This window comes from Falco naumanni, chromosome 4 (assembly GCF_017639655.2).
Source record: "Falco naumanni isolate bFalNau1 chromosome 4, bFalNau1.pat, whole genome shotgun sequence".
Classification (NCBI taxonomy): Eukaryota; Metazoa; Chordata; class Aves; order Falconiformes; family Falconidae; genus Falco; species Falco naumanni.
The window spans coordinates 14,296,031-14,323,501 of NC_054057.1; the positions used below are offsets into that span (position 1 = coordinate 14,296,031).

Here is a 27,471-nt window from a genome sequence, read left to right on the forward strand (position 1 = left end):
TATTACTACAAAACTTTTTTTATAAGGAATTTTTGCAAAACATTTACATTTTTACCATCAACTATTTTTCTGTTTCAAAATCATTATGTAGATTTAATACCCTATGCTGCACATCAATTCTTGCAGGATGACAATTCAGTGACATGCATAAAAAAACACCACAAGGCATTAAAATGAAGACTTAAATACAAATATTGTTGCAATAAAACAGTTATAAAATTGAAAAATAGGACCTAAACATCATGCTTACTTAACTTTGACAAATTAACTTTTTCTCCTAGATTACACACTTTTATTACTGCTCTCGTGAAAGAATGTGATAAATAATGACTTAACACCAATTTCTAATGTAATCGGCAACACATACACAAACCTAACCAAAGAAAGTATATTGTAAGAAAAAAACTATTCTAACACTGGAGTTCTACCATGGTAAATACACTTTGCACTGATAATTACAATAAAGCAAAAATTTTAATGGTGGCAAAGGGAATGAACAGTGAAATGCCATTAAACAAGATACTACTGCACATCTGTGCCCTATTACTTACAACAGCTATATCCCACTGAGTCAAATAAAGGACATTGAAATTTACGATCCTTTTAAGACAGAAAAGTGGATTCAGAATGGTATGCAGAACAGACTGTCAAAATGTTTCTAATTCCAGCGGTAAAATGTGCACCTGCTAACACAAGTTAATGTACTTGAGACGCTATGAAGCCAACCAGATTTAGATTTTGATACATCTATAATAGGGATTCATTGCAGATTAAAAATGACTTGTTTCCTATCTGCATACATAAGTATGCATGAAAAAATTATATATGAAATGGCTGTGCAGAATGCTCGTAACTTCAGTTTACAAAAATTGTTAACTTCTAGGAAACATGATATTAATATTAGGAAACTTCTTCTTCAGAAGAATTTATAGCACTGATTGTGAAGCTTAATGATAAAATATATATTTGACGTTTCATTTCCTATATAATAAAATTAACAGTTAATACTACCTAATGTTCATCTGTATTAAATGTAACATCTAATTGATTCTGATGTTTTAAATCCAGATACATCAGTTAAGAGTACTTTAAATAAAATATACAAAATAATGTACAAAACCCAACTAAAATTTAAAGACTCTGTTACAAGTCTACAAAAGCTTTAAGAAACTTGAAATTTTTAACCACAGTGTAAAATTGTTTTTCTTTAATCTCAAAGCTTTTTATGTAAACTGAAAGTATAAAATACCTTCAGCTTAGTATTTTGCTACAAAGGGCTGGCCTAAAGTGTACACAGTGTAAACAATGATTGGTATTTCTCTTGCTTCAAAAATACAGAAAACACCACAAGATTGATAAAGTATTCAGATGAGAAGTATATGTTTTGTGAGGGAATGCACAAGGTAGCTGTTATGTCTCTCAAACCAACAGCTACCAAACACATTCTTCCTTTTGTGATTTGCAGGGAAAAAAAAACAACTTATCTATTTTGCACTGTACTTCCTTTAGTTACATCAAAAATATTTTGGTATATAAATCTTTTAAAAAACTGGTCATGAGAATTATTACCAAATGACTGCATGTGTAAAAGGTTACATTTATGTCTATGGGAAGTAATTAAAAATCCTGAGTATGAAATATTTGGCCATCTTTCCTCCTTGTACATACTGGAGTTGTCACATAGAAAATGCAGTTTGTTTTTGTTGTTTTTCATTTCCTCTATATTCCTATCAAACTGGCACATCTGAGAATGTAATCAAGCTTTGAAGTCAAAAGTTGTGTGGTAAAAAGATAACTAAATTCCTCTTTCCCCAGTCTGCTTTGTGGTTGGAGGCTCAATGTACAATTTGATAGGTAACAGATATTTATTACCAGCCCACATATTAACTTTGAAGAGAAAAAAGACAGTAATATTTAGGGGAAAAGAGAGAAAACATTTACTTTAAGTATATTTTTTTTTTGGTTAAAATGTGATAATTAATTCTTTTCTTTGGCTATTAAGTCAAAGCATAAAGAACCCAGCACATCAACCACAATATAATAAACTAGTATTTACAGAGAGAAGATACTGGAGAATGAGCTACAACACTCAATTGTCTGATTAATTTCCATGAATTCTAGCAAAATTTAAAAACATTTAAATTAAAAAAAACATTTAAATATTTAAAATCCGAGGTTTTATCATTCATGTTACCTATGAGTTAGAAATGGACCACAGATGTTTTAAAATATAATTAAATGAAATTCCAAAAATCGACACAAAAATTGCCATATTAATTTTTCATCCTACATAAAGATACCATTACTTTTGTAAAATCTTACATTAATATCTTTCTATGGTTTGTCTTTCCTACTGTATACACTATTCTACATAACCTTAGCTCTCCAAACAAAGAGAGGAATTAGAACTCACTGATTGTCATTTATACACACTACTATAATGTAGTGGTCAAAATTAATCTGAGGTCCACCTCAGAACCACTTTGCAGCATGCATCATCCAGCTGCTATTTGAGTAATTCCAAAACTTGAGAAAAGACGGCCAAAATCAACTGATGTGTTCTATGGACTGAGCAAAAACCTAAAATATTTCCACTATTGTTCAATCTGTATTAGTTTTGCTATGCCTTATGGGAAAAGGATGCTCTCATGAAAATATAACAAATTTATTTTAAAAACAAAGTACCTTCATCAAACGATATTAATCCTAGTCAAGGTCCACCCTGTTTTACATTGATATTATCTTGATTTTATAAACACGTTAACATACAAGGCTAAAATAGGAGGGGAAAGTTCATTTAAAATCATTACATGATATACAGACATATAACTAAAAAAGTACAGTATGGAAATAATATTGCCCCATCTGTTTATCTAGTACATCAATTTGCGCTGTTTGTATTTTTGAAATTTTTGTCTTGTTGCACCGGTGTACACTTCCCATGCTGACCCTCCAACCTGGAACACTTACAGAAGTCATGACTGAAAACATGATTTCCTGCTCTGTAATCCACTTTACCAGCCCACTCCCATATCCTGAAAGGTATGTAAACTTAAGTGCAGCACTAGGTGTCCATAGAAATGATCCTTTCAGAATTCTTCCATGTTTGTTGAAACATTAGGGGTTGCTGGGTTTGAATCTTGAGAAATGGCAGCAACAGTGACAATTCTTGGAGAACCAAGAACCTCAGTAACTGAAGAGTCCAGTTCTCCTGAGGTAACAATAGCTAGGGCTGTTCCACCACCCTTCTTGTTCTGATGAGTCTTGACGTGTTTTGAGAGATGGTCACTTCGCATAAACCTTTTAGAACATTCTGGGCATTCAAATCTCTTTTCACCTTTTTTAAAAGAAGAACAAAACCAAAATGTTACTGAAGGAGAGCACTGAACACTGCTTAATCATTTGAATCTGACCCTTTTCTATTCAACATATGAAGTCTCTTTAAAACAATACATTTTCCTCTCTACCTGTCTAATCTTCAGGTGTGATCAGTTTAGTCATAGGCTTTTTGCAATCTACGCTTCACTACTGAAATGTTCGCAACAAATATTTTCTATGCTATGATTATCTGGTGAGATGTTTGAATTTCAGGTCACCAGAGAATTTTCATAGACTTCCATAAACCTGGCAGAGAAGGAGAGGTAAAAGCCCTGAAAGAACGACTTGATAGCAGTTTTTAACAATACTTTTGTTATTTAGATTACAGTGATGAGAAGGGAATTTGGAAACATGAATCCCAAAGTTCCATGAGGATGCACGAAATCTATGTCAAAAGAGAAATTCAGCCTACTAATGTATACATTACATTACACGCATACATTACATACAAATGTAATTAGCACTTATGCTTCAAGTGCTCTCTGCTGATGCTGTAAAGTTGGGAGGGGAGGAATGACAGGTAGACACCTTCTGGGGGCTAAAAATACGAAGGCTGATAAAATTTTCGGTTTCTAAGAGGTCCATCTTTCCAATAGGAACAGTTAAGAGAACTTGCTTTATCACTTCTCACTTGAAACTTTATGAAACTTCATGAGAACACAAACTCAGATGTATGGATGAGGTCAGTAAGTTTCTTAAGGATTGAGCTAGTCCAAGTGAGGAAATGATGACCCTGGTCCATGGCCAATTCTGCATGCCTGATCTAAATTTGTCAAATTTTGATCAGACACTCGCTACTGCGTATCACCTATCTGTGAAGGAAGTCATCTTTTTCTAGCATAGGTACAGAAGAACAGTTTGAACAGATCTAATTTATTTGATTTCACAGTTTGAATTGATCAAAACTGATATCTACCACTTCCTCTCTCTCAAAATTAATTTATTTACATTTAAAAGTAGTTTTCAGAGATCCTAATAAGTGAGAACTTTGACATCAGTGTGTAACCATGGCCACTATGATTCAGACTTGCTGTACTATGCATGCAGAGAGGGCTGACCAACCTGTGTGGGTTCTTCGATGTCTTTGTAACTCATCACTCCTTGTAAATCGCTTGCCACAAAAAATCCAGTTGCATACAAATGGTCTTTCACCGGTATGCCAGCGCAGGTGTGCTCGAAGATGAGATGTCTTGCCATAAACTTTTCCACATCCTTCAATATGGCAGATATGTTGTTTCTTTTTTCCTGGCTCATTGCTGCCTCTAAAAAGATCAAATTTAAACAGGTAATTATATTGCTAGGTATTAGAAAATATATTTCATGCTAACGGAGGCAATTATAATCCTCTGTCTAAAAAGAAATACACAAACATACTTTTTAATAGAATCATTAAAAATGTAGGCAATATAAGAAAAATCTCATGCCCAAATGAGGCAAGTGGTGATAAGATGCCCAAATACATACTGGTAAAATTTACATTTACCTTCCTTCTCCCTCTCTGCAATTAGGACACGAGCAGGCAACTCTTCTCAGTCTCTTGCCAGGCTGCACTTCCTGGTCAGAAGCCTGCTGAGCTTGCTGCAGCTGCACTTGTGTGATCTGATCAGGACTAACAGCACCAATTGCTGCATTAGCAATGCCACCTACTGCTACAGTAACAGGAGCTATTGTGGCTTGTTGTACTTTCACTCCATCCTGTCCTTGCTGCTGACCTGTAAAATAAGAAAGTGTTTGTACCTTTCATTTGTCATTTCAACAAGTGGAATGCAGAAATAAACTTGACATGTTTTATAGAAGAAAAATCCATCTAAAGTTAGGAAAAGCCACAAAACGAGTTATAAACCCGGCCTTTTTCCTGAAGCACTAACAGAGTACTTACCTGCTAGCTTAAGATAGTGCTGTTTAATGTCATTTGTTATTAGAACAGTACAAGACTGCAAATTACTGATACTAAGAAATGTGAACTAGTTTAACAAGTGTTTTATTTTTCTCAAAAGCTGAAATAAATAAACCATTAAACACGAAATAAATGAGAAACCATTAAACGAAAATTTTAAGACAGAAATATTGTTAAATCTATTGCCAATTAATGTTCCTCTAATAACCTTTGAAAACATATCTACATTCAGAAAATAAAAATTACCTAATTTTAGAAGTTGCTTTATGGCACATACAGAATTGCCTCTTCTCCTACAATCTGTCCTGAATCAACATTGAGCCACAAAGGAAAAGGAATGTTGTAGGGTTAAACTTGACCAAGCTAGCATACCAGGGCTTTGTTGTTGTTGTTTTGCAGGATTCTCTACCTGGGATGGGGCAATCATGGTTATACACACAAACTGGGGGGGGGGAGGAGGTGGGGGAGGGGGTAAGAGGCTGGAGGGCAGCTCTGTGCAAAGAGGTCTGGGGCCTGGGTTGATGGCAAGTTCAGTATGAGCCAACAGTGTGCCCTGGCAGCCAAAAGGCCAACCACGTCCTGGGGTGCATCCAGCATGGCATAGCCAGGTGGTCGACGGAGGTGACTGTCCTACTCTGCACTGCACTGGTGCAGCCCCACCTCGAACACTGTGTGCAGTTCTGGTCGCCTCAACAGAAGACGGACATCAAATGATTAGAGTGTGTCCAGAGGAGGGCAACCAAGACTGTGAAAGGCCCCGAGGGCAAGACTTACGAGGAGCAGCTGAGGTCACTTGGAGAAGACAAGGCTGAGGAGTGACCTCATCACAGTCTACAACTTCCTCAAGGTGGGCAGTGGAGGGGGAGGTGCTGATGTTCTCTCTCTGGTGACCAGTGAAAGGACACAAGGAAATGGAATGAAGCTGCATCAGGGGAAGTTCAGGTTGGATATTAAGAAAAGATTTTTCACTGACAGGAGGGTCAGTCACTGGAACAGGCTCCCCAGAGAAGCGGTCATGACACCAAGCCTGTCAAGATCTCAAGAAGTATCTGGTACAACGCGCTTAGTCATCTGATTTAGTTTTAGGTTGTTCTGTGAGGAGCAGGGAGCTGGATGCCGTGATCCTTATGGGTGCCTTCCAACTTGAGATATTCGACCATTTTGTTTTGCAGAAGGGAGTATGTTTTCAAGAATACTGGAAAAGCAGCTTCACTGAATCAAATAGAATTCTAAGATTGACTTGATAAATTAAGAATTCAGTTTCACTACATAAGTACATTGATCGCATTGGCTTTCTTGATCAAAGGAAATCAGGATTACTGTCTTAATATTAAAGCAAAATAAAGACTATGCTATTATAGGTAATAAGTGTAGTTTCTTAAGCAGTAGGGTCATATTATATTTGGTTTAAAATGTAGTACTATATGGTCTAAGAAAATAACGTGACAAATGAAATCTGACACAGAGATCTGACTTCCAGCCATGCTCTGACAACACTGAAGGCCAGTTCCACAGTAACAAGAATGGGACAAAACATCATTAGATGCTGCCATTTTCAAAAATTCAGTGCCTTCATACAAATGGGAAATAAGAGGAAATATTACCTACTTATTGAGAGAGCGTAGTGACTGACCAAAATTCCTTAGAATAAACTATAATATTTTAAGATTTGTAAGTCCTCAGTATTGAAGTATTAATTTAAAACTTAGAAATCCTTTGGAGTTAACACGATTCAGAGAGATTCTAATGGATACTCTAACTTACTTCTCCGGCATCTGTAACAGACGTCATCAACGGGGATAAGATTGAGAACACTCTCTCTGAAGTCTAAACTGCCTAGATACCAAGTGAGTTCATATACAACACAGCACAGGATCATGGCTACTACATTCACGATAGCTGAAGAGATATATATGCTCGGACAGGCTATCTTGTGTAACATCATGGTAACAGCCACAGATGAAACCTAGCACACACCACTTAACACTACCACGTACATGCAGATAGGTTAGGACTAAAGAACATGACATACTGAGAATCTCCCGAAGTGACCTGACTGTCATCTAACAGGCCACTGTTGGCTACGGGAAACAGAATAAATCTCTCTTGTGCCTAGGGTCAGTATCAAGCTATCTTCACCAGAAGCACTAACCAAATTTTCTCAGTTATCTCTCTTGGCTTCCATCTGGAACTTGCACCTGATCTGCCTAGATATGAATAAACATGAATTCCTTGTTTTCTTAGGCAGGCCACAAATATTGACAGATGCTGAGTACTTTCGGTTCACTGAAAAGAGCAAGGACAAACCCAGAAGAGACAATGTTTGAATCCCACTTGCTGTGGGCAGATAGATAATAAAATAAAAGAAAACAAAAAAGTTTGGTATTCGCAGCAGAGGAACCATAGAAAAAGAATGACAGGCTTAATCATGCGTGCGAAGTCTCAGTATGTCTAGGACAGAACAAAGTCTTTCTTTTTGCAATAGCAACATACTGGAAATAAATTTATTTCCTATATACTTATGGGAAAGAAAAGTGCTTATGAGAATCCTTGATGGAGAATATGATAGGGTAAGGAGAGCATTGTGGTATAAACACAAATAGTAACATTTAGTACTTGGGTCTAACAGTGGCAGAAGAGGACACAAACTTCCAAAGAAAGTGTCAGTCCAGGGGCAATTCCTTGTCAGGCAGCTAAGCTGCTGAAGTGCTGGCCAAGGGCTATGAATAGTTGCAGTCAAAAAGACTGATCATTTTTGTTATATCTAATGCTCATCATAACATGATAATGTGAGCACTTGTGTTGAGAACCAGCTGCAGGTTTTGGTTAGCCAAAGGTAAATAAATTAACAAGAAGAACTTGGTCAGCTCGTAGTCTTTTGCAGAGCACAAAATCTGTTCATTAAACATACCCAAGATGTAACTCTGAATTCACAGAGCAGCACTATAAATGACGAGTCTACAAGTGGTCACTGCAAAAATTAAAGATGTAACAGATATTACAGCCACACCTACTGCAGAGAACACACCTGAAGAGCATAATTTTCTCTCAGTTTTCCCTTTCTCTCTGAGTTTCTTGAATTGATATTAAAGTTCCAATGCAACTTCCCCCCAGGATACCAGACCAAGGAAGATGTGAATTGAGGCACTCGAACCCTGAGGTGGATGACTCCTTGTTTTCACTCTGACTAGCACCACAGTGATGAACGTCCAGCACACAAATCTTGCTGGACCTGACTATTCCACATTTATGGGGAAACCTTTTCAGCATTTCTGAGAATCTGATACATCGTGCTGATGCAATAGAAACCAACTTGCAGCCTCTAAGTCATGAGATAACCAACCACTCAAGGGTCTTCTGACACTTCTTCAGAATATCAAGTACCACTGTTGACACATACTTTATCTGCTCCAAACTCTCCCTCCCCACCATGAGGGCCATGCATACCTCTGAGTATAGGATATAGGGTACACACCAGTGAGCTACCACCTTAATCTATTCATTAAACACAATACAGTATGATACATCTGAGTAGAAATTCTTCACAATAACTTTAAAGGTGACCATAAACACACAAAAGAGAAAATGCCAATAGTAAAGTTGCTTGGGCAACTTTAATTGCATAAAACAGATAAATGCATTTAATTGCATTATCGATATGGTTTCAGTAAACAGTAATTAAATGACTGCTCTTTAGATAGCATTAACAAAGTTATTACATTTTCTAATGTGAATTTTGATGTTCTTTAATCTCACAGAGTTGCTATTTTAAACTCCCTTCCCTTGGATTCCACTTCCTAAATTCAGAAGAGAAGGTTCCGAAACTCTCAAAATACCACAAAATACCCTTATTTAAAGACCTAGGCCACAATATTAAATAAGCAAATCTCTACCTTTTGAGGAAAGAGTAACTGAAAGAAGCAACATATCTTACAAATACTCTCTGCCAGAGATTTACATGGTTATCAGAAAACACTGGCAAGTTCAGTAATGTAATTTCTGGACTTAGTTTTTGTTTGGAACTCCTGGAAGAGCATCCCAGCAAGCTAGCACACTAGTAGCATCCAGGACAACAAGAAATGCATCTATTCTCATTGTAAAGTTGTTAAACATAAAATTCTTTACTCTTGTTCTTTGAGAGTATCATGAATGCATTTTAGACTAGTTAAAAAAATAATTTCTCTTGAAGAAAAATCAGAAATTTTTCACAAAAAAAACCTGACAGAACATGCCCTGGTCTAAAACTTAAAGTGAGCCTTCTATGGTCTTGACTTGTATGGGATTTTAATTTTTTTTAAAATTATGCAGCAGAATCCACTACGGATCACTAAGGGTTTTAACTTTTACATCATTTATACATATTAAGGGAAGATAAAGGAATTTCATGTTTTCCTAAATCAAGTTTACTGAAGAAAAGATACGAGAAAAAATAACTGTTGATATGAGTTTATCAGCAGCCTACAAAATTAAATCAGGGCAGCTTAAAAAAAGTTTATAAAAATGACAATTTTTTCAGTAGGGATGTTCTAGATATAAATCAGCTTTTTATTTGAAACAAACCCTGCTTATTCTAAAAACAGGTGACTGAGAGGTTATCCATACAGGAAAAGAATGACCCGACACTTTCTAGATGGAGAAAAAAGACCTATTAAAAATAATCCACAGGACTTCTTACTAGGGGCATTAAAACACCATTTAAAGACTTCCAGAAATTCTGCTACAATCATGAGATCACTTGACATCGCCTCCAAACCACAAGACCTGATATCACTACACTTCACCATTCAAACCTTTCAGTAACAAGAGCTCTCATGTTTCAACACACATTTCAGAAAGCGTTCTAAACAAATCATTTCAGGAGGGCACAGTCACACTTCAGTTCATCTATACTATTCTATATGAGTTGTCAAAGCAGTCACGGCACATTTACACTTGCTTTTAGAAGATACAAAGTTTTTCTCTAGTTTCCATTATTTCTTTAATAGTAATTTCCTGAAACTGGGAAACATTCTTGATTAACAAAATCATCACTGAACTTGTGTATGACCGAACTTCATTGTGCATGCTGTTGGGTCATAATGTTAAGTTACAGCAAAATTTAGGTGCACAGAGCAACACTGATACCCAACTACTCCATTTAATTTCATTTTCTCTCAGGTCCAAGTTCTGTCCTTCTTTTGCATAGTACCCATTTATCTGACCACAGGACAACATGCAAAGAACAAGGCAACCTGATATGGTACTTATTTTGCAAATCATGTGTAATAAGACTCTCACTCATTGCAATATTGCATATATGACTATGACTGAACGTAACTGAGACTAACATCACAGAAACTTCCAAAGCTTCTCAAATAGAAGAGCCTGCATCATTTCAGTCACTATTTTTTTCCATTTAAGCAGTTAAGTAAATGCATTACTTATTACCACAAGATACAGGATTATCAAGCTAAGGGATTGCACATCCTTTCTTCTTCAGCATCACGTACTCAGCTTTGCAATTTTGCAGTAAAACTGCATCTTAGCAGTTACAACATGAGTCTATTAGCACATTCATGCAAGAAAACATGACAATTTTAAGTAATTACTATGAAGCCAAATAACTACACACATATGTATTTCAATCAGTTTTAGGCTTTGTCCTGGTTTCAGCTGGGATGGACTAAATTATCTTCTGAAGGAGCTAGTGCGGTGCTGTTTTGGCTTTGATGTGAGACTTTTCAGTTCCTCACGCCTTGTTAGCAAAAAGGCTGGAGGGGCGCAAGGAACTGGGAGGGGACACAGCCAAGGCAGTTGACCCGAACTAGCCAAAGAGGTATTCCATACCATGGGATGTCATGCCCAGGTGTATATACCTGGAGGGATGGCCGGGGTGGGCAGATTGTTGCTCAGGGAGGGCTGGGCATCTGCTGGCAGGCGGTGAGCAGTTGCATTGTGTGCCCTGTGTTCCTTTCTTCCTTTCCCTCTGGATTTTATCTTTTCCTTGCCCTTTTCATTGTAACTGTTATTATCATCGTTATTATTGTTATTTTGTTGTTATTCTATTTCAATTATTAAGTTGTTCTTACCTCAACCCTTGAGTTTTACATTCCTTTCCAACTCTCCTCCCCATCCCTCTCGGTGAGGGGGGAGTGAGCAAATGGCTTCATGGTACTTAATGACCAGCTAGGGTTAAACTACGACAGGCTTCAAAGCTAATTTGCAAAACAATAACTCCTATAACACCACCTGAATTACCAAAGAAAGCTAATGCCTGGTACCTAGGAAGTACTTTCCTATAGAAAGTAGGGCAAACATTTAGGTTATTAGGCTTAGCCACCCATCCTAAGCCAAAACAAGTTTCCTTTCAGTACTTATTGCACCTGCATCCCTATTCTCATTCACCTGAAGTAGCAAGCATGAAAAACTACTCTGAGGCAAACAGGGCAGAAAGGGAAGAAAAAGATTTAACTGTAATGATCCACAGAAATCATGGTTATAAACATGGATCTTTGAAGGATGAGAAATTTAAGACTAAGAAAAGGACACTAACTTTCTGGTACTTAGTTCCCCAGAATAATTTGTTTAGATTTCCTGTTGCTGTTGTGTAACCGGCATTCAGCAGCCAAAAAGATGACAGCAGTAATGACAGAAGTTCTCTCAGTTGTGTGCACCTTACTGAAAAATCTGAGAAACACAAGTGCAAATTGCACTTGTACCTAAAGCCAGAGCAGCTAACGTTGAGAGGAAAAAAAAATAAAATTGTTCAACTGCAAACTCTAAAAGCGAAACACAAGGTTGCAACTGACATTCATAATTCCACGTATATTACTACAGGACAACTAAGTAAAGTTAATGACAGTCCGCAGAGTCCCAGAGCTCTACAAACACCAGAGCTGATGCAGCAACTCACCCATTCAACAACTTACTAATGCAAGGCAATGGGGGAAAAGAGGTTTCTAATTTATATATGTTTGTATATATATAGATAAGTATATTATGAAGACTATGCAATGCAGTGCTACATAAACAGCACACAGACAATTCTGCCCTCTCTTCTACCCTGAAGCAGTGGTTTATAAAGAATTAGGAAGAAACACTATGTACAGAGGAAAAAATTCCCAGAACAGAAACTGTACAAGGGCTGATGAAAGGGACCCACACAGTCTGTACAGATCAGTTTGGAGTAGAGTGAGGAACTTGGATTCACCCAACTACTACAAGAAATTTGGGTCATCACAGCACATCACTGTGTCCAGATGCTCCTACAAGCAGAAAACTTCGAGTGCGAACTGCAGCATCAACTAGATATCTGTCTTTTCTACCTCGTACAGGGGCTTGGCAGCAAGTTTCTATCTTTTGTCTGCTGCTGACTTGTACAAGATTTGTGAGTACTTATCCTCTCCTCCAAAATTTTCATATATCAAATATCTTAATGTGTTCAAGAATCAGTGAACAGCATCATAATTAAGCTTACCTTCTGTGCAAAAAAACGACTTAAAAGCAGGAGATTTAAGGAAAGTAAAAAGCAAGTTTAAGGGTTTTAAACACCTTAAAAAACCTGAAATTACCTCCTTTTGTGGAAGAATCTTACTGGCAATGCAAAGACAAAACACAATGCCCAAAGTTTCATGACTGTACTCTACTGACTTTTCAGAAATGTAGAGTTTTACCCAAGTGCTTTAGGATAACCTGAAGTTATTTCAACACTTTGAGACAGAAAAGGGCTTTTCCCAGCTGTTGGTATCTTCCATGAAACTGAAAGCTAGTTTTCTTTTTATTACTTTATTAAACACAGAAAAGAGCTACCACGAATACAATACAAAGACCTACACAGAAACAACAATGTAGTCTTGCACAACGAAATAGAGGTTTCAGTCAAAGCAAGGCAATACCTCTGATCGATCTGGATGCTGTGACTTCAGATGGAAAGAAAATATGGTCAATTTATTAGGTATACTAAAGAAGGAGATGGAATCAGAAAAATGACTTGTTATACTGCTGCTAAGGCAAAAGATCCTTCCAAAAACCCCTGATTTTCATCACCACTGAACCCCCCCACCCCCCCACCCAAAAAAAAAAACCCAAAAAAAACAGTCAAAAAGAAAAGTCTATTTAGGATGAGTGTTCAAGAATACTTCTCTGCAGATGAACACAAGTAGTTCCCTGAATACTGAACCTTAGAGCAAGCAAATGACTGAAAACCCAAGTACCAGCTGTGCTGTAGAATGTCAGATGCACTACATGTACACTAGTAGTGGATCTAAGAAATTGAGGTTTTCGAAGTTACTTTGATGGAACATCTACTACTACCCCATCGCCTCACCCCAACTCTCAGGTTACCCTACAGCTTACAGGCACAACAGGACGTGGCCCAGTTCTTTTTTCCAACTCTTCCCCTTAACTCTGAGAGAGATAGGGCTAGAAAGAAACTTGTTGACTATTAGTCTCCACAGTCTGACTACAGGAGCTCAATACCTGACTAACTGTAACAAAATTAAAAAAAAAAAAGGAAAAAAAACACAGTCCCAGAGAAATGCCTGTGTTACACACTTCTGCCATATGCAGACAAACCCACTGGTCTCAAGAATTGGGTTTTTTTAGCATCTTACTTCATTTTCTGTATATTAACATGGAAATAGTAATAGCCTAACGTTGAAAGGACAGAAGGAGGCTGACATGAAAAAATGCAAGCTTATTTTCCAATCCTTTATTTGTTTTTTTGGCAGTAGGGGTGGGGGTTTTGTGTTTTGTTGGTTTTTGGTTTTTTGTTTGTTTGTTTTTTACTACAGTTTAGCTAGCTTACGTATTTGACACTTGAGCAGAAGGTTTATGAATGCTCTTGAAGTAAACATTTTGGCTATATGAAACTATCTTCATATTGATCAAGATAAAAGTAAATACACCTCTGCACAGGAGGGATTAGTTAACAGGTACATACATGGAAAATCCTTTCAACAGAAAGATAGCCAACTTTAAAACCAGGTAAAGTTGTGCACCAGTTGAAAATCTACTCAGAATAAAAAAAAAACCACACACCAAACACTGGCAAGATGATTAAAAATTATCAGAAAAACAGGATTTGTAAAGCATCCTTAAAGACCTTTTACAATAAGAGTAAACATGAGACACAAACCTTGGTTTTATAACCAACTATGGGCAAATAGGCTAACCAACAAAAGATTAATTTGTTTATTAAAGATGCAAAAACTGTAACTTTGTTACAGCCTTCACTGTGCAAGGACCAAAGCAGCTACATATTACAAAAACACAAAAGAAGGGTGATGCAAAGATCTAAGATGCAAAGATCTCTAGGATCCCTTCGAAGTTTGCCATCTTCTTCCATAACATTGTTATCCCTATAAAACCATAAGCTTAATCAATCTTGTTGGTTCAGAACGAACAGAAGAGCTCAAGGTTTTCATCAGTTACTTCCTGCTGACCAACGAAAAAAAGACAATAAATACCCGCGTTTTCTTAAACTGCAGCATCTTGCTTAAGGGAAAAGCAGTCACATCATCACTTGAAACTACTCCATATTTAAGGAAAGCCAAGACTTGCACCTAACATGTAGGTTAAAATAAGGCAGGTTTTTTTGGCAGAAGGATATTAACTGATCATTTTCTCTTCAAAACACAATGATACTAAGTATGCACGCTGGGATAACATGGTTTACCAATGACCAGCCAATCAAGGTGCATGACTGGTATCCACTATCAGTAGTATTAAACATCACTGGAAACTCCATTCTTAAGAATGGATGCATAGGAAATCCATGTAACCATATAACTATACCCCAAATTAACCTAAGAAGTGCTGGGACACTACAATTCTCAAGAGACTACAAATATCCAGAGCTATTGTTTTGGTGAAAGTGTTATGACAAGAGCAAAATACCAATTATAAAAATTACATTTCATTACTCGGTCCTTACTACTTCCAAAGCCTCTATGCTACAGCATATAAATAAAACAACTCTTATTAACTAAATTATCCATTAAAATCACAGACCATTGAAAAGTGTAGTTATTTTTCAGTAACAACAGTTGATACTTTAACATTCCCCTTAGAACATGACATTCCATATATAGTTATATTTTTCAAAAATCATAATTGCCATTAAACATTTTTAATATACTAACACAGTAATTGATCCATCTTACCTACCGGTACCAAAATCATATGAAGCTTAGTACTCCATAATTTAAGGTACACTGAGGAAGCTATTGAAATCAGATTTAGATTATGGTTCTTGCAAAGTCCTCACTCTGGGTGGTAATGAAAGAACAAAACGGTTGGCTTAGTGTGGATCTAACCACCCTTAAAATAAAAATATTTCACATCTTCATCAGCCTGTTAGTATCACTTGGTTAGTTTCCTTGACACATTCTGAACAAGAAAATTCAGCCAATTCATTTCCTGCTCTATATGCTCTGATTTCTGATAATAGGCAACCAGAGAGGGGAGAGCAAAACCAGATATTCTCTGAGAGTGCACCTGTATCGATGAAACATTTTTATAAGACCACATACTCTAATAGGGAAATAGTTTTATTAACATTCTTTGAAGACTAAAGAAATTACATTTAATTCTTGAAGTTAATAGCATAGAAACAGCTCATTAGAAACCTATTTCACCTGGCAATCACGAGCAAAGTTGGTACTCCAAATGTTTCCCCTTCCTACTTTATCTACAAGCAATGATGAAGTCATGCCTTGCTAGCGAGTCATTGTTACCAGGTTGTTCTCCATAGGCAAATTAGCTGAACAGGTAGATTGCACATGCCTTATGCACCAATTTCAGGAATAGTATATTGATATTTTATTGTTAAGCTACCATCACAAAGGCCAACGTTTGTTTTTACCAGCATAGTTTGTTGTTGAACTGTTTCTGCCACTATTTTGGCATTTCAGTTTAAGAAAATCCCACAACCAAAGCAATTTTGTCATTAGAAGACTAAATGCTTCTCCCATAATTACTCTGAAGCATTTGAGAAGGATGCCAATGTTACAGTATTTAGAACACTGTGGTTCTACAACAATTCTCAGCTCAAGGCAACCTGAGAACAGTTGTAAGTGACCTTTCATGACTTTGGAAAAAGCATGCTCAATTTCTATACTCCTCCCAACTACACCATCAGAATGCCAAGCAACACACCATGAAGTGAAAAACTAAGACAGACTCTGCATTTTTTTTTCTGGTTTTTTTTTTGTTGTTTTTTTTTGTTTGGTTTGGGGTTTTTTTTGTGGAAAATAGCTCATTTCTTTGTACTTATCTTTTTACTGCAGATTCCATAGCTTGCAGCTTCTTTCTTTCAAGATGTTTGCTGCAGCTTGCTTGCCAATGAACATCCAGGGAAACACTGGATGTTATTCAAAAAAGAAAGATCATGCAACCACCACTCTTCAGTTCCTTTGACTTCCACCCTTGGTATTTATATTTGCCAGTTTGCTTGCATATACCATGGCTATTTTAAACCCTTTTCAGCTTGTTACCACTTACAGACATCCCTCCTTACTTTGCTACACAACTTACCAAGTTCTGCTCATATATAAAGCACATTAACGCAAGCAGTGAGACCCACAGGTTACATGTCATGAAAATGCATTTTCTACCGTTCAACAATGTAAAGTGTAATATTCTAGGACTTCAGACTAAACACTTTCCCCTCCCTTGATAACAAGCATATGTGATAGAGATAACAGAAGATTGAGTGGTATAAAGGTGAATCAAACTTTTAATTTTTCACAATACAGGAGTTTGAGAACATTAAATAAAAATGTATCTTACATAACAATTAAGACTATTTATTGCAGACTTGTATTGAACATGTAAAAAAATTACTCAGACTCAAAAAAGACAAATTCACAGAAGATAAATTAATCGAGGATCATTAAATATATTTTTTTAAAAAAATCCCACTTCTGGCTCAGGAAGATCTGAGGTGCAGAAGATCACTGAATAGTGGGAAGATTATCTGAGCAGATTATTCTTGCATGCATCACCTGCAGTCAGCATCAGACAGGGTCAGAAACACCTTTGGTTCTTACATTCATAGAAGCACAGAATGGTTTGGGTCAGACAGGACCTTTAAATATCACGTAGTTCCAACTCCTCTGCCACAGGCAGGGCCATCTTCCACTAGACCAGGTTGCTCAAAGCCCTACCTCACCTGGCCTTGAGCACTTCCAGGGATGGAGCATTCACAACTTCTCTCAACAACCTGTTCCAGCATCTCACCACCCTCACAATAAAGTATGTCTTCCTTATGTCCAGTCTACACCTACCCTTTTCAGTTTAAAACCATTGCCCTTTGTCCTATGACAGCAGGCAAGCCTTGGTAAAAAGTCTGCGTCTGCCTTATCAGCTCCCTTTGTATATCAAAGGGCTGCAATGGGTCTCCCCAGAGCCTTCTCTTCACCAGTCTGAACAAACCACATTCCCTCAGCCTTTCTTCATAGAAGATGTGTTCCAGATGCTCTGATCATTTTCATGGCCTTCCTCTGGACCTGCTCTAACAGGTCCATGCCTGTCTTCTACTGAAGACCCGAGAACTGGACACAGTACCACAGATGAGGTCTCACAAGAGTGGAAAAGAAGGAGAGAATCACATCCCTTGACCTGTTGGCCTTGCTTCTTTTTATGTGGACCAGGATAGAATCGGCTTTCTGGGCTGCAAGCAGACATTGCTGGCTTACATCCAGTTCTTCGTGTACCAATATCCACAAGTCTTTCTCTACAGGGCTGCTCTCAATCCATCCATCACCCAGCCTGTACTGATATTGGGGATTGGCCCAACTGAGGTGCAGGGCCTTGTACTTGGCTTTGCTGAACTGCATGAAGTTCACATTGGCCCACTTCTCAAGCTTGTCAAGGTCGCTCCATATGGCATCCCTTCCCTTACGCACACACATTGCACCACTCACCTTGGTGTCATCCACAGACTTGCTGAAGGTGCACTCAGTCCCACTATGTCATTAATAAAAACACTGAACAATGGTCCCTGAGGAACATCACTGATTCTCCATTTGGAAACTGAGCCATTGATGGCAACTCTTTGTGGCCAATCCAGCCAATTCCTTACCCATCAATTAGTTAATCCATACAACCCATATCTCTCAAAGGCTATCTTGTGGGGCCGTGTCAAAGGCCTTGTGTAAGTCATGCTAGATGATAATCGGCTGCTCTTCCCTTACCTACCAACACCATCACAGAAGGCAGCCAGATTAGTCAGCACAATTTGCCTTTTGTAAAGCCATGCTCGCTGTCTCTAAACATCTTTGTCACCCACATGCCTCAAACATAGCTTCCAGGAGGATCTGTTTCATGATCTTACCAGGCAGAGCGGTGAGGCTGCCTGGTTGGTAGCTCCCAGGCTCCTCCTTTTTACTCTTTCTAAAAATGCGTGTAATATTTCCTCTTTTCCTATTCCTGAGTTACATGCATCAAATCTTATGTATAATTTTATTTCTGTTTGAAGAATTTGGTAGAATGTTTCAAACTCCTCTGCAAAGTTTGAACCAGAATGACAGTAATATCTAAACAACATCCTCAGCCTTTGAACAGTAAGTCATAAAACTAGCGACTGTCACACAAGAAGAGTTAAGAAAGAAAGAAAGGGAAGAGAAAGCCTTGAAGACAGGCTGAAGCTGGATGGAGACAAATAAGAAAAGGCACAAGAAAATGGGAGGCCTGAGGTACAACTACCTCAAAGTGCATAACTACAAAGAACAGTGCAAGGGAAGTAGCTACTCAAAGAGAAAAGTGCCTTAGTGACTCACATTACTACAGCGTATGAAACAGAAGGGTAAGGTTCATGATGTTTTTAAAGTGCTCCACTTGGTATTGAACTTAGTTGTCATTAGTAACTGGTTTAGAGTACACAGCGCACCCTGGTTATTTTGGTGGATGAACCCCAAATGCCCCATAATTCAGACCATGCCACTACTCATCTTCAACAAAATGGCCTGAAGTTGAGTTGCAAAATGATAGAATCTGGTGACTTTTGGCTAAAGCAACTAACAAAGCTTGGACTAACCACACAAAATACAAGTAATATTTTCCACTTTTTTTAAAACAAAAGTGTCTCATACACTCTGGTATGGGACAAGCACCTTCATCATCATGTATCAAAATCTCTTCAAGATAAATAATTAAGCTAGACACAAGTCTGATCTAATACTTTTCCCCCCCCCCCAAGAAACAGGAAGTTATTCTGAAAAGACATCATCTCCACAACTACCATTAGATTCCCACTGTCAGCAAAAACAATTAACAAGTTCAGAAAAAGCTTGTGACCTCTTCTGAAGGCTCCAGTGAAAGAAATCCTACATGCAGAATGCCAAATTCTACAGACGCCATTAATACTCAGCATTTTCTTACAGTTTAACTGGTCTGTTTTATCTCACCCCATATTCTTCAGCATCCACAAATGTCCACATTTGGTGCTATTCCTAAAACAAACTCCAGTGTGCTGAGTTACAAAAAACAACTTAGCCCACCAAAAGGAAACGGTTTTATGAAGTACATATTTTTCTTAGAAGCATCTAGTACTAAAATAAGTTCCTCCCACGTAGTCACTTACATTGTCAATTAACACATCCAGATAAATAGTGCCTGAAAATAAGCTTCAAGGCGGCAAAGGATATGTTCTTTTAAGAAGGGGATGCGGGACAGGAATCCTTTGAACTCGCATCTACAGCTATCACAGCAGAAGCCTCAAAAAAAGGCAAAGGAACTAGTACCTGCTTGTCCCCAAGCTCACAGGGGCTAAGTTCAAGAAGTCACCACCTATCAACATTAAAGGCTATGTCATTCCACCCAGAATCGTGCATAAACCAACAACAATTCACACAGCACTGAAGAAAGGCAGTTTCCTTTGTACAGAACTAGGCTGCTTAAAGGCCGTGACAGGTACTGATCTCATAGCAAGGCAGGTATTTGTAGATCCCTGCATGCTCAAATAAACACAGTTGCTTTTATGAAGTCCATTGATTGTTTGATTAGTACTTAATTAAATAATTGTTTAAAAAAATCTGTTTTTAAGGTTCGGATACTTAGGTTCTATTTCTCATCCAGCTTTCTTCTATACATCTAATTACTCCTTTGACTAACACTCTGCACATCTCAACAAAACTTCACAGAATAATGTAGACTGGAAGGGTTCTCTGGAGGTCATCTGGTCCAGCCACCCTGCTCAAGCACGTCTACCTACAGCAAGTTGTCCAGAACCATGTCCAGACAGCTTTTGAATATCTCCAAAGATGGACAGTCCACAACCTCTCCGAGCAATTTGTCAGTGCTTAGTCACTCTACCAGGAAAAAAATTATTTTCCTCTACATCACAAATAAGAGTTCTCCCTCAAGCCAGAAAGTGAAAGGACGGGAGAACTTCTCTTGGTTTGCCCTGCTTTTTGCCCACACACAACATACAACCCAAACTACCACACTTACAAGAACAACGGTTGAATTTTTACTGAAAAAGACAAGAACAACAAATTCTAAACGCACTTACTCATCTTGCTTGGTTTACAGTAGAGCCTACACACCTTGGGACCAGAGACTTTGAGTAACAACATTTACAAAAAGCAGACCAAAATATAGTATTTACTTGCAGATTTTAATTTTTTTTTCTTCCCAATGTGAAAACTGTCTCTTTTGAAATTTGTAATTCATTCAAAAAAAAGCCACACCAAAACCTCTCAAACTAGTTCTATAGCTTATTTCCAGAACAATTTTAAACTAAGAATTTTTGTTATTTGCAGTTATTTCAAATTTTATTGCTTTACTAACTAATTTAGTAATATGAAAAGCTAAGAAAAAGGTACCTGAAATTACACCATTGAAGAAATAACTAGGAAAACCAATGTTCATGGAACAGAACTACAACACAAATAAAAGAACAGTTATTTCAGACAACTACTTACTGTGATTCCTGTGGGGTTCCCCTCCCTGAAACTCAGCTGCCTTGATCATTTGGGTTTGCTTTAAAGACAAAGGAACTTTGGGGTTTTTTTCCCCTAACAAAGTCAGAGCACCTGAATCAATGCAAGGGGATGAGTCCTTCCCTCAGTCTCTTCCCTGACACTTTCTGCACATCCTCCATATGGCTCATTTCTAACAGCTACTTCCACTCCTCATTTCTAGCTAATGATCCACTTCTGGATAATTCAATTAATGTACAAAAGAGTTCACACTGACAAGCTCAGGTACTGCGGAAAAAGAATGGAAATACCAGTCTGCAGATGTTGAGGTAATCAAGTGGTTTATTTTTTCAAAAGGTTTCCTGTAACAATAATAGCAAAAAACATTTCAAATAAAAAACAGCAAATCTGAGGAAGTTAGTAGCCCTGATCAAGACAGCTTATTTCTTGTAAGTGGCAAGCAAACTTTAGATTTTGCCATGTTTGTAATCTTCTGTTTAATAACCATTCTTTCCTTGAATACTTAATATAGCATGAAGAACTGCACATCATGCTCCTCATTCTCCTTTCCATGCTACCATGTCTCCCATTCCCAGAGTGTAGCATCAGGAAGTTTCATAGGAAAGAAGTAGAGATAAACAAGAGAAGGAAATAACAACTAATCTCTCACGTTCTGAAAGATTGTTCTTTCTCCATAACCTCAAGCCTTGGGAAACAGAAATAGTACCTTTTCTATGAAGAAATGGTCACTTTATATGAGGATTAACTGCTGCTAGCATCAAATTAAAAGTGCTATGGAAACAGCCATGGGAGGGGGCAAAAGGTGGAGGGGAATTCAATGGTCACAAAACTTATTAGTTAACATACGAATCCTGTATGACTAAGGCTTGGCTTCACTAGGACCATACTTGTGACTCATTCCCCTTCTTTCATCCTCAGTTACAAATATCAATCCATTCATTTTCCAAAAGACATCACCTGCAAGCAGAGGTGCAGTCAAGATACCTGAGCAAAATTATATTCAGAATCTCTTGTTCTAATATCTACTAGTGCGTACTGAAGAGTTGTACACCATTAGTAAGCAGGAAAAAAACCAACAGAACTGCATGCAGAAAAGTTTCTTCCTGCACCCACAAATCCAGGCTGTTCTCAAAGCATGCTTCCTATGAAGTCCCTTATTGAAGTAGGGACTTCGGTCTACAATAGTCAACCACCACCTTCTCATAAAGAAAAAAATTTGTCCAAGGCAAATTGGACTGCAAGATGTAGCAGCTGGTCAGCTCCGGCTAACAGAAACTTTTGAACCATTACAGCTAAACACAAGGTCAAGATTTTAATTCTTATTACCCAGATTAAGATTTCTGTAACGCTCCTTAAGTACGCCAGGTTTAGTGCAACCCAGCTCTTAGTATTTCAACCTGCCATCAAGTGCCAAAGCGTACCACAGCAGAGGGAATTCTCCTAATGGCATATTTCTTATTACCAAACTATGCTTAGCATCCTCAGTAATGTTTCAATTAAAGGGAACAATCCTTTGCCCAGTTAAACATTTTTCATTTAGCACAGGATTATCAAAAAAACCCACAACCAATTAAGAGTCAATATGATACTAACACTTGTTTATGCAGACTGGACAGTAGGTAAACACAAGGGTTTTTTCTTACAGTTTTATCCTAAAAAACTGTGTCTATAGTCAGGTTGCTGTTAAGACAAGAGTCTATTGTAACTACTACAAGAGAAGACTTTTACTTGTATGAAATAAAACCAAGCTCATGTAAGCAGTTATCAGACTGACAGAGAGAACCCCTAAATCAAGTTTAACCTGAAAGGTTAAAAGTCTGCAAATTTTACATATAGTTGCCCTTGCAGGTCGTTGCAGAGATCTTGCTCAGAATTTGCTTTAGAACTAAGCTCTGTTATCTGTCCTAGACCTTTTAATAGCTCCTTAATAGCTCCTTTCCCAACTATTAGACCAGCATAACCAAACAGGCATTTCATAATACATATCAAAAGTTCATCAACAAGTACTGGGGTACAGTTACCAGTATTGTATTTAAAAAAAAAAAAAAAGTCACAGAAGCTATGCTGTGCGTAAGCATACCTTATTCCACTCCATCTCTTTGCAGAGCTCAAACTTTTAAGGAAACAACTTTAGAAGCTAGTCCAGAATGCAACAAATAGTTCCACACAAACACATGCCATGCCAAGATATCCCAGTTCACATACTGTCACTCTTCTCACCCTATATCCCCCAAGCAGAGAATGGCATTACGGCTTGGTTGGAAAATGCTTTTTGTTATTTTTTTTAAACGTATCAAAGCTCTAACAGTAAAGTTTCATGTTCACTCCCACAGCCTACAAATCTTTAGTAAGATGGAGAACAGGATCGTTTAAGGATAGTTATCCAATACAAAGTTCCATTTCAATTGTCCCAACTCAATGTTTAGGAGAAGCGTCAGCTATTTTAAAACCTGAATTTTAGAGATAAGTATAAGGTATTTCCTCACAGTTAAGGGTTTGATGTTCGTTACAGAAAATCCTGACAATAGTATTAATTTCAAACTGTCCAGTATTCCTGCAATAGTAAAAACACCCAACAAAACAAAACGAATCTGAAACTTTGTCAGACCACTCACCCGCAACACTGGTAATGGTAACAGGAACTCCTTGAACTTGCACACCCGCAGCACCCAGGTTGGCAACACTTACTGTTTGAAGATTAGGTACTGAAGCAAGCTGGGCAGCGTTCAGAGTGATGGGGGTACCAGCAACAGCCACTGGTGCAATCTGGGCAATGGTTGTGCCACCACTTGAAGACACAGGGGTAATGGTTAGCTGTTGGGGTAACCCAGCATTTTGAACTTGAAGATTTGAAAGGCTTTGCAGATTCTGAACCTGTACAGTTTGCCAGCTGATTTGCCCTGATGGTGTTAAAGTTGGAGCCCTGATGAGCACCTGAGTTGGACTTACTGCCTGCAGCTGAACGTTCTGCAAAGGCTGCTGCTGGATGGTCTGTATAGTCTGCCCTGACTGGAGCTGAAATGACTGTGGAGGAATGGCCTGAATAATCTGCTGTTGAGGCTGCTGGATCTGGATCTGCTGCAGAATAGGCTGACCTACGATTTGGACCTGCTGAAGCGAACCTGACTGATCCTGGACGTTCTGTAGTCCATTGGATTGCAGCTGACTGGAGCTCTGGGCTTCAGAGTCTGTAGCAGGTGTCTGAGATTCTTCAGTGGTCTGCTCTGAACTGCTGCCTGCTGTGCTTGTGTATTGGCCTGTTTCTGCAGAGCTTACTAGCGTGTCACTGCTAGTTAGAGATGTCGAGGCAGTTGTTGTAGAGGTGGAAGATGAGGAGGGAGACTCTGGCATTGTACTGACAGAGGCAGAAGTGACGGGTGTAGAAGCCAGCTGATTTCCGTTGGAAACTCCGCTCTCTGTAGACTGGCCAACTTGACCTGAGCCTCCTCCAGCTGCCACATTATTTATCACAGGCAATGCTAGCGTTACCCCACCAATGTTTATAGGTAACGTCGTTACAACTTGCGCCTGAGTACCAGGAATAGTTTGCAGTTGTAGTGGTATGGAAACACCAGGCCTAATTTGGACTGGAACTGTCTGATTTGCTAGGTTTTGAGCAATAACATTCCCCGAAGCTGTCCTGTTTGCAGTTGTGAGGATAGCTTGATTATTCCCTGCAGGAATAAGCTGAATTTGACCCTGTATGTCTTGCAGACCAGTAGCATTAGATGGATTGATTTGAAGTTGTTGACCTTCTGTTGTCTGAATCTGTGGAATCACTTGGTATTGGACACTACCGCTTGGATTTTGTACTTGAATGACCTGGAATTGTCCAGGGGTTGTTGCAGAAGAATTGCCCGATTTGGTTTTTGAAGGAGATGCGCTTCCATTGTTACTGCTGGAGGGACTTGCTGCACTTGAGGCAACAGAAGATCCTTGTTGAGCAACATTATTTTCTTTTGAAGCAGAAGGAGCAGCAGCAACAAGCTGCCAAGCATTTCCAGCAAGCTGAGTTGTTACCAATTCTAACTGCTGTGGCTGATTCTGAAGCTGCACCAAACCTTGATTCGGATCTATAATAATCTGCTGCTGTCCAGTTCCTTGATTCTCGCCAGGAGTTCCTATTTTGCTGCAAGTGGCTGCTAACAAAGCGAGAGGTGAAGGCTGAGAATCCTATCCGTAAAGAGAGAAAACAGAACAGATTCAGAAGAGCATGAGTACGAACCATCAGAAGTAAGCATTAAGGTTTACACAGGAAGCAGAAAAAAAAAAAGTGCTTCTGCACAGAGACCAATAAGACAGCGCTGATTAAGGAAGTGTGTATTTCTGTAAATAATTTTTAAACGTAAAGCCCTCAATCATCAACGAGTATGTGACAGCCATGACCTCAACTGCATCCTCAATCTAGTCCTCCCCACCCCCTAAAATAAAGAAAAATACTAAAAATCTTTCTATTAAAGAAGCAGCTGATCACTAAAAAACGCAATAAAAAAATTAAAAAACAAACAAAAAAACCCCAAACGTGTCCAGGCAGTAAAAATATTGCACTAAACCATGTTTCATCCAACTCAAAGAAAGATGCCCTGAGCAGGAAATGCTGTTAGCTGAACATTTCATTTTAAATGCTAATAGTTTGGGCACTTCCCTATTCGGGTGTGTGTGCTTTACCTGTGAGCCTCCAGTTTTCCCTTTTTTATTATTATTGTTGTTATTCTCTGCCTCAGGAGATTTCTCTCCCTCTGTGGGCATAGTTTCCTCCTTCTTTTGATCTGCAAAAATATCAAGTGTAACAGGTTAATTATTCACCTTCATTTATACAGTAACAAAACCTCCGAGCATATCCTTTTTGGTTCCCAGCTTGTCGCCTTTACCTCTCCATAAAAACAACAGGGCAAATCGCTATTACAAAAGAACGAGTCCTAAGAAACGTGGTTTGAAACCCAACCCATGGGGGCTGGAGAGTTAACACCCAGAAAGGGGAGGTTTGGTTTCCTCTCCCAGAGACAGCAGGAAAAAACCACCCACAACCCTCCTCCTCCTCCTGCCCCCTAAAGCATCGACGGCCACTCAGTGGCCGTCGATGCTTTAGGGGGCAGGAGGAGGGTTGTGCATGGGAGGGAAAGAGGGAGGAAAAGAGGAATGAAGGAGGGAGGGATGTGCACAGGAGGGAGGGTTAGCGAAGAAAGGGGGAATGGAGGAGGGAGGTACGGAGGAGGCAAGTCGGAGGGGCAGGCAGGGGAGGCAGAGAAGAAAGGGGGCATAAGAGGAAGCAGCACGGATGGGCGGAGGGGCAGCAAGCGAAGAGCGGGGTAAGAAGGGGGAGAAGCCGGGATGAAAAGGGGGAACCCGGGAGGGCGGGATAGAGGGGGGATGAAGGGTGGAGGGAGGAGCGGAGGGAGGGAGGGGTGTGCACAGGAGGGAGAGAGGGAGGGGGTTACATACCGCTCATCCCGCATTAATGCCCCGCTGAGGCGCCGCTCTAGGGGGGAGGAGAAGGAGGAGGAGGAGGCGGAGGGTGGGGTGGGGGTAGCGGGGAGAAGGCCGGTCGCAGCCGGAGCTGGGAGGAGCGGGACGGCCTATTTTTCCACGAATGGCCGCCGCTGGGTTGTGGCGTAGCTGCCTCTCTCTCCGCCCGCCGCCGCCGCCGGCCTCAGCTCGCCGCCTTGAGTGACAGCTGCGGGCCGGGCGGGCGGCGCGGGGGAGGGCGGGCGAGCGCCGGCGGGGGCGGGGCCCGTCGGGGCCCGGCTGACGCCCACTGAGCAGGAAACCGAGCCCCGCCGCCAGCCCCTCGGCCGCCCCTCTCCGCCTCAGCCCGGCTCCCCACGCCGGAGGCAGAGGAGGCGGGGCGGAGGCGGGACGCGGCTCCCCGGGAGCCCGGCCCCGACAGGCAGCGGGGCAGGCCGAGCGCCCTCGTCTTCCTCCTCCTCCTCCTCCTCGTCTTCTGGCCGCCCGCGCCGGGCGCGAGGGGGCGTGGCCGCCGGGGCGCGCGCGCTTCGGGGTGGGGGCGGGGGCGGCCGTTGCCCTCGGTGCGGGCGGGCGGCCCCGGCTCCCGCGCTCGTGCCGCTCTTGACAGCGCGAGGGGCGGGCGGGCGGAGGGCGGGGTTCGGCAGCCGCGGGGCGGGGCCCGACCGAGCCGTAGCCTCGGGGACGCCCGAGGCCCGCCGCGGCTCGAGCGCTGATTGACAGCGCGCGCGCCGCCCGCCAGCAAACCCGGCGAGGGGCGGGCGGGGCCGTGCGCGGCGCTGGCCAACCCGGTGGCACCTGCCGGCCTCG

At 39.9% G+C, this 27,471-nt stretch overlaps 1 protein-coding gene across 3 annotated transcripts; it reads right to left on the reverse strand.

The window, feature by feature from the left end:
- SP4 (Sp4 transcription factor) lies at nucleotides 1–27,166 on the reverse strand. 3 transcript variants are annotated; one of them, XM_040590001.1, is made up of 6 exons: nucleotides 26,641–27,166; nucleotides 25,867–25,967; nucleotides 23,814–25,371; nucleotides 4,862–5,090; nucleotides 4,441–4,640; nucleotides 1–3,337 (listed from the first exon to the last, which is right to left on the reverse strand). In XM_040590001.1, exons 1-6 carry the CDS (start codon nucleotides 26,645–26,647, stop codon nucleotides 3,090–3,092), a joined length of 2,343 nt encoding a protein of 780 aa, XP_040445935.1. In that variant the 5' UTR covers nucleotides 26,648–27,166; the 3' UTR covers nucleotides 1–3,089. The 3 variants fall into 3 exon arrangements, with proteins under 3 accessions (XP_040445935.1, XP_040445936.1, XP_040445937.1); XM_040590002.1 differs by lacking the exon at nucleotides 26,641–27,166 and adding an exon at nucleotides 26,070–26,212; XM_040590003.1 differs by lacking the exons at nucleotides 25,867–25,967; nucleotides 26,641–27,166 and adding an exon at nucleotides 26,005–26,028.
- Nucleotides 27,167–27,471: the final 305 nt, after the last annotated feature.